This window comes from Manis pentadactyla, chromosome 7 (genome assembly GCF_030020395.1).
Source record: "Manis pentadactyla isolate mManPen7 chromosome 7, mManPen7.hap1, whole genome shotgun sequence".
NCBI classification, from domain to species: domain Eukaryota; kingdom Metazoa; phylum Chordata; class Mammalia; order Pholidota; family Manidae; genus Manis; species Manis pentadactyla.
In genome coordinates this window covers 10,665,303-10,680,793 of record NC_080025.1, presented here as the reverse complement: position 1 = coordinate 10,680,793, position 15,491 = coordinate 10,665,303, and the positions used below count along the sequence as shown (strand labels likewise).

At 43.5% G+C, this 15,491-nt stretch overlaps 1 protein-coding gene across 3 annotated transcripts in view; it reads right to left on the bottom strand.

Moving 5' to 3' along the window:
- Positions 1–15,491, bottom strand: part of SNX25 (sorting nexin 25) — a 98,448-nt gene that overhangs the window by 5,285 nt on the left and 77,672 nt on the right. For all 3 annotated transcript variants that reach the window (XR_008998692.1, XR_005026585.2, XM_036894223.2), the window contains exons 11-15: positions 13,977–14,108; positions 11,258–11,398; positions 8,455–8,568; positions 5,683–5,847; positions 3,697–3,814 (exon numbers count right to left, since the gene is read on the bottom strand). Coding sequence is in view for 1 of the 3 variants with exons in the window: in XM_036894223.2 (XP_036750118.2) it covers positions 3,697–3,814; positions 5,683–5,847; positions 8,455–8,568; positions 11,258–11,398; positions 13,977–14,108 (670 nt within the window). In the remaining 2 variants the exon portion in view is untranslated. The remainder of the gene's footprint in view (positions 1–3,696; positions 3,815–5,682; positions 5,848–8,454; positions 8,569–11,257; positions 11,399–13,976; positions 14,109–15,491) is intronic.

Sequence of the window (15,491 nt, the reverse complement as noted above, 5' to 3'; positions counted from 1 at the left end):
CCTAAGTTTTTTTTACAGCTTTTCAGTGCCTAAACAACAGCTGAGCTAGCAAGCGGAAATAATGCTTTGCTTCGGATGTCCCTGGGGCTACTGACAACATGTCTGTTTTCCACTAGCAGACCCTGCAATTCCTATTTTACATTTCTGTCTGGCTTGTTAAGCCCAGTTTTCCAACACACTGCTCTGCAAGAGAAACATCTGTAGTCCAACGCTGACAAATGTGTTGAAATATTAATGACCTGGTGGGTCTAACTGTTCCCATTTGAAGAGTAGTTTACAGATCACTTTTATGTGTCTGGGGGAAGAAAGGTAGACGTGAGCAGCTTGGCTCCTGAGTGAGATGTGAATTCACACCCCTCCTGTGCCACCTCCCAGCCTGCTCTGAGTGCCAGCCTGGTTTCCTCATCTGGAAAAGAACAGTATTAACATGTTTTGTTTTGTTTTTCTCTGAAGGTCTTGTCAATATTTTGTATGAGGGAGCATCGTGAAGGGTTCCAAAGAGCTAAACTTTTATTATTAACATGAAGACAGATTTTTTTATTAAAGTATCATTGATATACAATCTTATGAAATCTTCACATGAACAGCATTGTGGTTACAACATTCACTCATATTATCAAATTCCCCCCAACCCCACTGCAGCCACTGTCAGCCAGTGTAGTAAGACGCTATAGAGTCATGACTTGTCTTCTCTGTGCCGTACTGCCTTCCCTGTGACCTACCTACATTATGACTGCAAATTATACAGCCTCTTAATCCCCTAACACAAAGACACATTTTTACAAGTAAAGAATACGAATATAAACCAAAGGAAGGCAAAGGATATTTTTGGTCTGCAAACTGGAATACAAACCAAATTTTCCATTTATAATATTCACCTTCACTCATTGAAATGTTTAGCTACTGACACATAAGCATGAGAAATTCAGACCTGACTATAATGGAGCCAGGAGTTCAGGGCTTCTGTACCACTAAGAAAACCTAAAAGCAGTAAATCCACAAACACCTCTGGACAAGGGAAGCCAAACAAACAAAAATCAATTAACACACTTGGTACTAAGACTTTAAAACATTCTAAAGTCATTTCTAACTTTTTTAATGATCTAAGCATCCAGTTAAAGTAATGTTGTTAATCCTTTAAGTGTAAGTCAAGTCTTGGAGTCACAACCATGCCTCAATTTTTATGTAATTCAGCACATGCCGCCAGCATGCAGACTTATTCATTTTAGGCTGGCATTCAGGCTGGGAGGAGCATGTCTGTCTATGGTGACACCTTCGCTCCATCTTTCTAGGCCAGGAGAGAGGTAGGTCATACATACCCAGAGGGTCTGAGGACATGTGCTACTAGGAAGGATGCAGACAGCTGAGTGACCAGTTATAAATATTTGAAAGGCTGTATTATTGGTCCCTTTTAGTATACAGAACTGGAGCAGAAACCAAAACGGCTTTGCTACAAATATCTTCCCCCCTCCAGTATCCCCTCACTCTATTTATTACTTTCTCCCAATGCCACCACCCCCACAAAATAGCCCTTTACTCCTTCCGAGGGCTCATTTGTTCAAAGCCATGGAGGATTTTGCAGTGACACTGGGACTTTGCTGATGGCAAATAAACCACATCTTGCTATAATTGACGTTCTATTTACTGCCCTCTGAAATGTCACTAGCAAAACCAAATGTGCTTCTGAGCAGGCAGATGACATTGCCAACACAGGACTGGGAGGCCTGGCTCCTGCCTTGATGGCTGGGACACTCCCCCGGGTCTCAGTCTCTTTGCATCACAGGGTGCACTGACTGGAAGGCTAGAGGGGTGCTTCTTCAATCTCCTCTCCTCTGTGGGAAACGGGGAGGATTTGGGCTTTAATGGATCAGATTTCCCTGAGGGAGAGGCAGACTTAGGGTGGGGGGAAGTGCTAACCAGTATTTTCTGCCTATCCTGAACCAAGTTAAACATCAGTGTATACCTTGAGGACTCGTTTTCCTGCCTACACTGAATCAAGGTAAACGTCAATATATAAAAGTGTCTGAAATACGGAATAGCTAAAGCTTTTTCATCTGAAAAGATCTTCAATATTTGGATGATATTCCATCACAGGGGTATTTCCTAATAGAACCATCCCCTATTTCTGAAGTTCAGCTTAGTTCCAAATTTTCATACTGGAATTATGCTAAAATGAACATCCTTGTATGTAAATCTCTGCATAGTTTAGAATTTAATTGTGTCTACTGCTTAATGTGGATTACATTTTTGGAACCGTACAGTATAGATTCACTGGAGGAAGAATGCACATCTGAGATATTTTTGTTTCTGCTACAGAACAGTATTTAAAACACAGGTTCCCAAAGTATCTGCTGATTGTTTTAGTTTTGGCTTAGGGAAAGAAAAAGTTCAGTGGTCAACAGAATTCATTCTGGTACTTTTAAATTTTCTTGCCTATTCATTTATGCGTACTTCCATCCAGGTGATTCATTAATCACTGGTACAGACCAGGCATTATTGTGGATGGTGAGGATTAAAAGCCACATAAGACAAGATCAAGTTTATAATAGCTCTTGGAGTTCTCTCATCTGCTAATAATCCTGTAAGTGATGTATTAAGGGCTTATAAACAAACAGAGACACACAGCCCCATGTCCTATATGGGACCACCTCCTCCCACCTGCTTCACCCCATGGGAAAAAGATGCTGATCTGAGAGGGCAGAGCCCAGGACATTCTCAGGGTGGCATTTTCCTGGTTGGTGGCGTGTGGCACCATACAAACCCCTGCTCCTCTCAGATGCTTCCTCTGCTAGGTGGCTGGGGGTGCCTTTAGGTGCCTGTCTCTCGTCTGGTTAGGACTGAAGCTGCAAGTATGACCGCGTATACTGGCCTCATGACTGAGCTGCAGAAAGTGTGGGCGGGCAGAGTCCTGTTCAGGACTCAAGACTAAGCCGAGCAGGCCGGTTTGACCTTTCACCGAAGTAGTGCTTTGGGGCAGAGGCACTTGAGCAGGTCTTCATGAAGGAGTATTTCTATACTCTTCTTGCTCTGGTTTCTTGTGAGTATATCTCCTTCAGGGACTGCTGGGGCAGGATTTCGCACCTTGGCACTGCTGTCATTTAAGGCAGGGTAACTGCATCCTGGCCTGGGCACTGCAGGCTGTTCAGCCAACATCCCTGGCCTCTGCCCACTGGATGCCAGCAGCGCCCTCCCCCAAGAGGGGCCAACCAAAACTGTTTCCAGACATCTCCGCATCTCCCCTGGGGACAAAATTCCCCCACCTCTCCACTGACAGCCACTCCTCTAGGGGAAGCGAGGTGGTTAAAAGGCAAGGTTGAGGCAGTCCTGTGGGCCTGGCTGCACTACCACCTCGACAGCACCAAAACCTCACCTTTAACAAGAGGACTCTTCCTCTGCTATGCAAAAGTATCTTTAGTGTATCTCTTGGTGATCAAGCAAGAAGGCTGTGCTAAGCCACATAAACAAAATTCAAAGCACTCTCTGCTTCTGTTCAGGGGAACATGGGGTGCAGGGAAAATCCAGACCTAAGTTCCTTAAGGCTGTATCCTCAGATCCTACCACAGTGTAGTATCTGTTTGGTCCTTCAAAGTATTTGCTGAATGAATACAAATATGCGTCTGATTTGGGGGAAAAAGGGATATTAAGTGTTAAATGACTTCACCAGCAAATAGCATGAATAGTGACAAAGAGGCTTACTTCCTCGAAGCTCAAAAATCTCCCCGATCAACATGAAACATGGTTCAGCCAAGGCGTCTTTCCTGCCGTCCACATCATCACCAGAATCTGACAGTTCACTGTCTTCCTCCATCTCCTCCTGGGGACACAGAAAAGGCACAGGGAGCAGGTCTTTTGGCAAAGCTGGTGGGCCTGTTCTCCCTTTCAAGTGTAGATTCCAAACAATTTCAACATGACAAATCCTTCAACTTCTCCAGATGCAGATATCTATGCATTTTCGACAGAGGGCAAAATGTTTATCTAACCTCAGGGAGAAGCTTGAATTTGTAAGCCTTATTCAAGGTTTAAAATAATTTTGAAAAACCTCTGCCACTGTGTGAATAAGGAGCGAATTAGTATGTAACAAAATAGTTTTCTAACCATGTTGCATTTTACGAGTAAGGCTTTGCCTTAAATGGATTTGATGTGCACTATTTTTTTTTTAAGAAATGTGTTTTTTAAGGTATTCTGGTTACTTTTAACCTCTGATTCAAGCTCTTATTCTGTACGTCAGCTAGTCTCATTCCTGATCTGCTTATCCGCAAGTTTCAGTTCAAAACTCATCATATGCTGGGCACCAAGCTAAAGTAAATAAGCACCCTGCGGATCCAGCCTTTCAGTGGTCCATCGCTCTTGGGGGCAGCTGACGGACACACAGTGTGTCTACAAACAGGACTAGGTGCTCTCACACAGCTACGGACCCAGCAGGTGGGAGGACAGCGGAGAAAGCTTGCTCTCTGTCTGCAGAGGTAACACCTGAAGTTGTGGGACTCCTCAGAGGGCTAATGACAGCACTTGGGGACTGGATGAGCAGAGGAAAGGACTGAGAAGTCAAAGGGCAGGAGTTCCCTAAGCCAGCACAGCTTTGCAAGAAGCCCAGCAATGTCAATACTGCAAAGAGGTGGGAGAAGGTGGAGACGGGAAGCTGGGGGATCGGCGGCCGGCACCCACCTTCAGAGAGTAACTCCACAGAGTGACCCAGCCGTGGTGTAAACTCCAAGGGCTCAGGAATATGGGTGACAGAGGTCAGCTAGCCAATAGAGCCAGACACCATCCATGGGGCCATGAAGGAAAGCGGTGGGAGAAACGCTTGGCAGGGGAGAGGTTTCCGCAGAGCCCTGACCCCTGGGTAGGGAGGCCCAAGGGCGCCCTGATTTCTCCTCCCAGCCCAGGGTACCATGAGGTAGCATGCTCCTTTCCATCCTCACTTCCTTCTGTCCAGACTCAGTAAACCTGTCCTGGTGAAGAGGCAGTGGCATTTGGCAATGAACTACGGAGATGCCAAATTTCGGAGCTGGTCTTTGCAATTCTCTGGAGAGCCAGCAAGGGGCTTGAGTGGCCTAGACGTGAGTTAGGAACTTCCTCTGGATGGAAGCCTGAAGTTAGAATGTAAGATCGTGAATGTCTGCAATCTCTCTATTCATTCTGCTACCTTTATGGGTCACCGCTACATTCACCTTACTTCAAAATATTCCAGGGCTTTCCATTCCCTCAGATTAAACTCCTCGGCCTGGCATGACCTACCTTGGCCTCCTTCTACTCTTGGCCTCATGTTCATCAGCCCATGACAGAAACCCTCCCCTCCAGGGACCTACTGACTGGTCCGCCAACACGTCCTCCTATCCTGAACCTTCCATATTAGCTCCAGGCTCCCCACAGTGACGGCCCCAATCTCCAGGGACAGGCTGGGCCTCCTTTTGTACAGGGGCTCCTACAGAACTTCCTTATCCACACTTCACTTACATACCTTGTCGTAAATCTTTATTTCTGGTTCTTAACTCTCCCAAGTGGCTTGTAGGGGAACACAGCACATGTCCCAAAATACAGTGATAACAACTGAAAGTGGAAGCATTTGCTTTTTCCCCATTAATAGCATGCTTCCAACAAATGTCGGTTACTTCAAACAGCTTTCAAAAAGACATTCACTTAAATAGGCTCCAAAAACGGTCTGACCTGTAGACAGCTCACCTCCTGATGGGAGAAGAAGTCTCGAGGAAGTCTTTCCAAAAATGAGGACAATGAAAAAGTGGGTTTTTTCCCCTGCACATCAATAACCTTGAGGTAGTCAGGAGAAGGGCTCAAAAAGGCATAAAGTGCTTCACTCTGACACAGTCTTTCATCTGAAAGCAGATTCTGTGGAAGGAAGAGGATGAATTACTCCTGGGGGAATACAGCTGTGCTCCAGGGGCTACCACAAGTACAGGCACACCAGGTAGAACTCACTGCATCGGGAGATTTACTGTCCTCATAATTCTGAGCCTAAAACCACCTCCATTTGCCCCCAAATAACAGGTCTTAGATGAGTTCTCAATTATCTTAATGGCAAACAATCCTCTGTAGGTTAAACGGAAGGCACTCATCTTCCTCTGGGGCAAACAGTGTGCAAGCAACAGAACTCGCTCCAGTTTGCACTGCTCAGCACAACAAATTCTTAATATGCACACAACTTACAGATCCGGGGACCACTGCCTTTGAAAGTCAACTTAACTGCCATTCATTCGTGTTTCAACGGCCATGTATGCACATTAGACAAGGATGCCACTCAACCACCCTTTTAGGGCCATGTTCAGACTTTGCACATGAGCTGAAAAAAGAACTTTCAGTTGTCACCTGGTGGCACTGCCTGCCAGGCCAGTTTTATTTCACAACACTGCCATCTTCTAAGCAGTGCTTATTCACGTAATTACATAACTCTTTATTGGCCCTAAACTGGGAATTTCCTAAGGTTCTTTATATACTTATCTGGCCTGAAGAGAGAGGGAAGGAGAACGGTTTTCACAAGCAAGGGCTACTGATAAGACAGTAAATTAACACTGTGATCAGGAGAACGTTAAAATGTCTAGTATTAAAAGATATGAGGTTCAGAAAGAAATAAACCAATGGGAAATACTGCTCCATTTTTGACATGACCCCCCTTTAGGGCAAATGGCACATGGGGAGCACACCACACCTCTGATGTCAGGACTGGGTCAAGTCCTAGTGTCAGGGGAGTTGGTCCACAGCGTTCATACTATACTGGTTCTGACAAAAGTGGGATAAATCCTCTGAGCCTCCCTAGAATAAGCACCTCTGAGATCTTGCAATACTGCCACACAGGGGATGGGGGGCGGTGTCTGACGGGCACCACCAGCATCCCCGTGAGCCCCGCGTCAGGCACATTGCGGAAGACTGGCCTGAGAATGGGTGGCTTTCGCCTCAGAGGAAGGGGATTAAGGCATGGGCAGCTGGTGCCACTCCTGCCTTCCCTGGCCCCTGAGCCCAACAAATAGGCTTTTCCTTTCTCAGATGATTAAATGTGCAAATGCACGCGAGGGTGGACTAGGAGGGAGGGTGGGAGAGATGAACATATGAGAGAAAAAGAGACTAATACTTTCAAGACAACTCCGGCTTAAACATATTTATCTTGACTTTGATTCTGTATTTCTGTTCAATGATTGTATTTTAATACAGCCTTTAGTATAATTTGGCAACATCCATTATTTAAAATCTCAGGACTTCGAGCTAAGACTACACAGGGAAAAGTGGTTTACAAGGCAAAATTCCATGCCTTCGAGAACTATAAGGGCTTTGAGATCCATGCTTTGAGTGACTTAACTATACTCTGAATATAGAGGGCCCCCAGCTAAGGACAAAAAAATAGTGGTTCCTATTGAGGATGGCATATCTTTGTCTGACCTTACTCTCTATAAAAACAGACTGAAGGAAAACAAAATATCTACAGGAAGCTAGGAGAATATCTTCAGGACTTTGGAATGCAAATCTTAAGTAAAGACATCCTAAGTTTGAAAGGTATTAACCATAAAAGAAAAAATTGATAAGCTTGACTAAATTAAAATTGAGAATTTATGTTCATTAAGAGAGTGAAAAGGCTGTCCACAGAAAGGGAGATATTTGCAACACACGTGGTCTGACAAGAGACTCACATCCGCAAACACACACAATACTCCTGCGAAGCGAAGCCTGCATTAGTCATCATTAGCTGACTTCATTAGAGGCCAGGGAAATGCAAATTAAAACTATGGTGAGATACCACTACACACCCACCAGAATGGCCAAAAAGAAAAAGGCAGAAAATAAGTGATGGTGGGGCTTGGAGCAGTCAGAACCCTTACATAAAAATTGGTACAACCACTTTGAAAAAGAGAAAATCCCAAATTCCTAGGTATCATCCCACATATATTTACTGAAAAACAAGCACTGGAAGTTTAGAGAAGCACTTCTCATGACGGCCCCACACTGGGAATGCCCCAAATGCTCATCGACACCAGAACAGGCTGGCCGGGGGGCAGTCAGGCATTGAAAGACCCACACAGCTCTGTAAACCAACGACCCACAACCAGCACTGAATCCCCAGAACAGAAGGGAGACTGAGGAGCCTGATGTGTGATGCCTCTACAGGGGGTTCAGCAAGAGCTGTAACTCTCTGTGCCCTTGGGCGTCAGCAGGACCACAGTGGGCTGGGGGAGCTGTGACAGGGAGGAAGTTGGTGGAGTGCTGGAGATATAGTCCGTTTCCCAGGCTGGGTGCTGCTGACGAGGGTGTGTCTGCTCTGTGAAAGCGGAGATAGCTGCATTTGCTGTATGTGTAGCATGAATGAAATACAACAACAACAAAAAAGCTACTGAGGATCTGGTGTGGCCTGTGAGAGCAGGAAGGGAACAAGCCAGCTCTGAGAATGCTAACAGTTTAATCCCAAATCACTCATTTTTCTTCTCATATCCAAACTTTCCAAGTACTTACCTGTAAAAACTTATTTAATTGGTTCTTTGACTTTTCCATAAACTTGTGATCTATAGATTTGAAAGGCAGCTTGCTAAGAGAAGGCAACTGGACTTTTTTTAAGGAGGGGAAACACTGTGGAGGAAAATATTACATGTTAGTGCCCAGGAATGACATTTTAATCTGAAAAGACGATTTAGCGGCATAATTAGAATAAACCAAGTCTCTTCCTCCTGCACTTTCAATCCTCAGAGATTTAAGATCTTGGAAACCTGCCTGTCCTGGTTGGACTCGGGGAACCAGGAGGAAGGGGGCCTGCGACCAAGAGCGCTCAAGCTCCCCCCAAGGCCACGAGAGCCTGGAAGCCGGGCTGGTAAGGGGGACTCAGCACCCCATGTGGGCAGCGCAATATGCCAGGGCTGGCCACCCGGCTCACAGGAAGAAAGTCTCTCTATTAGAATGTGTTTCATTTACGATCTCTCTGTAAAAAATCATCGAAGTTGACAAACTTAGACAATGGAAAGAGTGTGGCATGTAAAACAACTCCAGGAGTTGGGAATTATTATCACTCATATTTAACATATAATTTACATCTAATCCTGACCCAGGATTAGAACCCAGGCCCATCTGACTGTAAAGTCTGTGTTCTTTATGCCACTTCCCACAGGACCCTGCAGTCTGCCCCTCAGACACTAAGAGGACAGTGGGCTTCAAATGGTCCAGGCCCTGCCCCTATTTCCAAACACTGGCCTTCACCCAGGCACTGGGGCCATCGGAATATGCTTCATGAAATCGGCCAGTGGTGAAAAGTAAGCGGGCACAGCCTGCCTGCCTCAGCCGTTACTCCGTGGCCATCGTCAGGGTCACAGTGGCCCCACCGGCCTGGCCGTGGCAAGAAAAGGGATTCCCCAAGGGCATGTAAGTGCTTCGGGTGGTGGGAAGGAAAAGGAGCCTCTCCTTAGAGCCCTCTGAAATAGCACACATACGATGGCATTGACCCTAGACTGTTCTATACTTCAGGGCTCAACTTCAGGAGAAAATGTTAGATAAATGAAGCTGGCAGAGAGAGCTGGAAGGGAAGATCAAACCCATCAGGGACCTGGAAGGGGCTCCCTGTCAGCTGTCAACAGGAAGGGTCCTTCACAAGATAGGGAACCCCAGGGGGAGCCGGTCCTTGGGCCACGCGTGAGGAAAGCTGAGGCTATGAGACCAGAGGACAGATGTGGAGTTCTATAAAGATCTATCTCCTGTAATGCTTCAGCCTAATTGCTTTTGATTTTCAAAGAACATGTTATCTTCCACATTTATTTTTTTCTCAAAATCTCCCCTACATCTCCTCCTTCCTTCTGTTTTCATCAGCATCAGGATTGATGCTAAACTTGGGCTTCATGGTGGTTTGTCATCTGGCAAATGATGTATTTTTCTGTGGTGTGAATTCTATTCGAACAATTTTGGGAAAAATTTATTCTCATGTTAAGATAAATACTCTTGCTTTCCATACTGCTGGGGTGACCACAGTCCATTTGAGAAATGTTGGAGAATCCATTCGGTTTGGGCCACCATCATTTTAAGAGCTGATGAAGAAGTTGGAGCATTCAGGAGTTAGTGATTTAAAGGGTTAAAAAAAAAAGTTGCCCTTGGAGGTTAAAGAAAATAGACATATTTCATTCACAAAAGAGGAGCCTAAGAGGTGACCATGGGTTTTACCATATCATTCTGTTCATTCTGAGCAAAAGAAAAATGGATGTAAAGGAAACAGGATAGTAGGATTTTTAATTGCTGGGGTAAAGGGCAATTACCTCCAGTAGGAGGTGTTAGAGAAGATGCAAATCTGAGGACAATGGGAGGAGCAGGAATTGCTAATATGACCACCTGGATTCTAACCCTGCTTTGGCCACTCTGTATGGATACATCCTGTAATAGATCCACTTTCCCTCATCTATCAAATAGAAGAATTGACTTAGACTGTGGTTTTCAAACATTTTTAACTAAAACCCACTGTAGCAAATACATATTGCAACTCACACCACAGATGCATATACACACACACATCCTATATACGAAATACACACATAACCCAGAAAGTTCTATGAAGCAGCGCTCAGTCCTGCTGTTAACAACACAATGTTTACCACATGCCACACATTCTTCTAAATGCTTTGAGGGTTTATTCTCTTCTCACAACCGCTCTGTGAGGTAGTGAGGTAGGTGCTATCAGTATTTGTATTTCATTGATAAGGAGAAAGAGGCACCAAATCAGAGTGACAAGTCCCAAGCCCTGCAACTAGTAAGCAGCATAGCTAGGATCCAAACTCCTGCCTTCTGGCTTCAGAGTCTGTGCTGTCAACCATGTTGTTTCACTGGTCCCCTTGCTTGTCATGTGAAATCCAATATATTCTATGCTCTCTCTATTGCTGCACCAGTAACTGATTTCACTACCTACTAATGGCTCACAACTGGCAGGTTCAAAACAGCTGGCCCTAGACGATCCCTTAGCTCTTCCAGCTCTGGGGTTCTATGGGGGTTTAATGGGGATCAGACAATTATCAGTCCTCTAGACAGTTTGACTTATGAGATTTCCAAATGTCAGGCTGAAAATGCTTCTTTGCCAGTATCAACATCAAGAAAGATTAATGTCTCCTTTCTATTTCTAAAATTTCTATTTTCATGAAATTTTATGTTGGGAAACATAATTTCCTCTACCTTCCAATTCAGATAATTCCTTAACAACTACACACATACTCCTTACATGTAAAAACTGAAATGCACATTAAATCTCTTCTTGCTTAGTAATTCTAAATCTCATGTTCACGAGGATTCATACCTCACTAAGTTTCCGGTGCAAATTCTGAAACTCACTGAGCCTTCTGGGGACTGTCCAGTTCTTAGTTTCAACTCCTCCAACTTCTTGCAAGCTCACCAAGACAAAGTAACAGGGCATTTGCTCACCATTCTCTTCAGTAACCTTGGGAAAACAAACAAACAAATACAATAAAAAGCATGGTGAGCAGATGTGGTAGGCGAGGTTTTTAAATGTTCCCCCAAGATTCAGTTTCCTCTCCCTGGTGTGTATGCCCTCATAAACCCCAGGACTGAATATGATAGATTCTATGCCTGCAATTAGGTTATGTTACATGGCACAATTGACCTTAAAATAGGGCGATTATCTGGGTGGGCCTAACCTAATCACAGGAGCTCTTTAAAAGCAGAGAGATTTCTCTGGCTAGTGGTGGGAGAGGAAGTCAGAAAGTTGGAAATACAAGGAGGATTTGACATGTTGTGTGACCTGAAGAGGGTCACATGGAAAGGATCTTGGAGTAAGTACTTAACAGCATGAGAGCAGAGCTCTAAGTTCCACAACCACAGGGAACTGGATTCTACCAACAATCTAATGAACTTGGAAGTGGATTTTTCCCCAGAGTCTCCAGACAGGAACTCAGTCTTGCTAACATTTTGATTTTAGCCTTATGATAAATGAGTAGAGAACACAGTCATACAGATCTAGACTTTTGACCTATAGACTTGTGAGCTAATAAATGGTGTTGTCTTAAGCCATGAAATTTATGGTTATTTGTTATATAGCAAAATAAAATACACCAAACTTAACATCTTGTGTTTCCTTGAGAAAAACAAACAGCAAAAGGGTATAAGATATACCAAACCTCTCTCAGAGAAGGATGAGGGCTTCCCCAGTTAAATTTCAGGATTCCACAAACCATGATTTCTATTTTCATGAAATTTTATGTTGGGAAACATAATTTCCTCTACCTTCCAACTCAGATAATTCCTTAGCAACTACACACATACATACAGACTTACATGGATACACACACCATCATAACTCAAGTCACTATTGTTCTTAACGTAGATAAGAAACAAAAAGAAAATACACTGAATTTAAGCTTGAATTAGCATCATAAACTGAATTAGAGAGAAAGGCTCAGTAAGAAAGGCAATGGAAAGAGATGCAAGATTCATTGAGCGCCCACGGGGCTCTGAGAATGTGGCTGTGGTCCCACTGTTAAGATGGGGAAGCGGAGACACACACAGGTCACTGCGGGGCCCGAGGATCACACAGCTGGTGAGCGGGCTTCAGCACTCAGGGGAGTCTGGTGTGATGTAAACACCTCCTCCACACAGTCCCGTGGTCCCACATGGGACTATGAACTCAGCAGCCAGGCAGCCTGTCGGGGTCCAGTCCTGTGACCTTTTCTGACCAAAGTGCCATTGAAAGCTCTTGAGTAACCACCAATCACCAGGGCAAAGTGCCCCACGAGGGCTCTTCCTCCCCCACCCTCCTCAGTATTTGTCTTTGAAAATGATTTTTTAAACTTGCTAAACGTCAGGGGCAGCTCCAGGAATAGCTGAGGAGGTGACGGAATTTGTGTCCTTCCCTCCCACAGGCCTCCTCTACCACCTTTAGACATCCCATACCCCCGAGCCTACCCGCTTCCTAGACTTCCACCCTAAAGACAACTTCATCCGCAATAGTCAAGGGCTTCCATACGGTCTCCCCCACAGAAAAGGTATACTACCCTGCAGCCTACCTTCATGGGGTGCTAAGGGCCGACGACATACTAAGACACTGGGCTAAGCTCTCGTGTAATGTGTGCGCCTTCAGGACAGCCCTTGGAGAACGTGCGTTGTTTTACTATCTAATCTAGAAGTGAATTTAGGTTGTGGATTTTAAGCCCCCCACCCCCACCCCACACCCTGAGTAAGAATGTCAAGCCACTCTTTTCCCAGTGGGTTGGTGGAAAGGCAGGAATGAACAAAAGTACCTAGGCAAACAGATCCTTGCAAATTTAACAAGCTGAGCATTTGAAATTTGAAACAATGATAGGGCAAAACGTTAACACTATCTCATTCAGGATCTTGTTATTCGGGTTCTGTATGGGGGACCTGACCTTTATCTCCAAGGTTGACGGTAGGGCAGGTGGGAGGGAAGGAGCTATCAACACTAAAAATAGAAATGACCACATCCATCTTTCTTTAAGAGAAATAATTTTTTACAAAGAAAAAGGATACAGTATATTCTAAAAACTGTTACCCATTATCCTTCAAAGAACAGCAAAATATTTTTTAAATCAAAGGACAAAATATTCATTTACTAAAGATCTTTGAGCAACTGAGAGTCAAGTAACTGAAGTCAGCAGAATGAAACAATCAGAAATGCTTCAATTTTTAATTTCTCATCTCCAAATTTCAAATAGTGTTTTTTCCATTTTACTTCAACCCTTAATGAAAAAAAGGGAATTCAAGAAAATTAACTGTTCCTATGTGAGAGTTGCTTACAATCCCTGTGAATAAGGACAGCATTCTTTCTTAAGTGGAGTGATATCAGATCTAGACCAGGAAACCCAGAATAGCTCCCAGTCACGGGTGAGCCAGAAGGCAGGACATGGGGGAAGGAAGGCAGGATAAAGGAGTCTAAAACAGCAAATAAAAGTTTTCTGTCCTCAACCTTAATTCTCCAGGACAAAATCTTGTCTCATAAAGTCAAACGTTTGAAATAAATTGGGAGGAACAGCAGTCAAACCTACCTCCCCACTGGTGATGGAAGCTTTCCACATTCCAAGGTTCTCACACCACCAGTCCGTTCTTGCCATGTGCAGTTGAAGGTCCGTGCGATCTTTCTCTATTAGAATTATTTCCTCCCTCAACTTGGAAACAATCTGCCACAGGGAAAACATCTTGGGAGTTATGAAACCATTAAAGTACTACATAATTCTGCAAAGTAGCAGGATACAAAGTCAACACAGGAAAATCAGCTACATTTCTATGAAAAATGGACAATTCAAAAAGGAAATTTTTAAAAAATGCCATGTACAATATCCTAAGAAATAACAAAATACTTTGGAATTAGCTTAAGGAAGTGAAAGACTTCTACATTGAAAACTGTAAAACTTTGATGAAAGAAATTAAAGAAGACATAAATAAATGGAAAGACATCCCATGTTCATAGATAAGAATAAATATTGCCAAGATGCTAAGATCCCTATCAAAATCCCAATGATATTTTTTGCATAAATAGAAAAATCCACCCTAACATTCATATAGAATCTCAAAGGTGACTGACTAGCCAAAACAATCTTGACAAAAAAGAAAAAGCTGGAGGACTCATACCTCCTTATTTCTTACTGCAAGGTTACACTAATCAAAACAGTGGGGTACTGGCGTAGAGACAGATATACAGACCAATGGAATAGAATAGAGAGCCCAGAAACAAACCTTCACATGTTTGGTCAAATGATTTTTGACAAGGGTGCCAAGACCATTCATTGGGAAAAAGGATAATTTTCTCAACAAGTGTTGCATACACCATATGTAACAATTAACTCAAAATGGATCTAAGACCTAAATGTAAGAGCTAAAACTAAAATTCTTAGAAGAAAACATAGGGGAAAGCTTCATAACATTGTACTGACAATGATTTCTTTGCAACAAAGGCTCAGGCAACAAAAGAAAGGAAAATTGAGCTTGTTAAAAATTTAAAACTTTTGTGAAAATAACACTATCAACACAGCAAAAAGGCAACCCACAGAATAGGAAAACATATTTTCAAAGCACATATCTGATAAAGGATTAATATCCAGAATATATAGAGAACTCCTAAAACTCAACAATGAAAACAAATAACCAGATTCAAAAATGGGCCAAGGATTTGAGTAGACATTTCTCCAAAGAAGAAACAGAAATGACCAAAAGCACAAGAAAAGATGCTCGACATCACTAATCACTAGGGAAATGGAAATCAAACCCACAATGAGATACCATCACACCCATGAGAATAGCTGCTGTGTAAAAAATGGAAAATAACAAGTGTTGGTGAGGTTACAGAGAAATTAGAACCCTTATGCACTGTCAGTGAGAAGGTAAAATACTGCAGCTTCTACAGAAAACAGTATAGAGATTCTTCAAAAAATTAAAAACAGAATCACCGCATGACTCAGTAATTCTACTTTTGGATACATATCCAAAAGAATCAAAAGCAGGATCTTGAAGAAACATTTGTACACCTATGTTCATGGCAGCACCATTCACAATAGCCAAAAGAT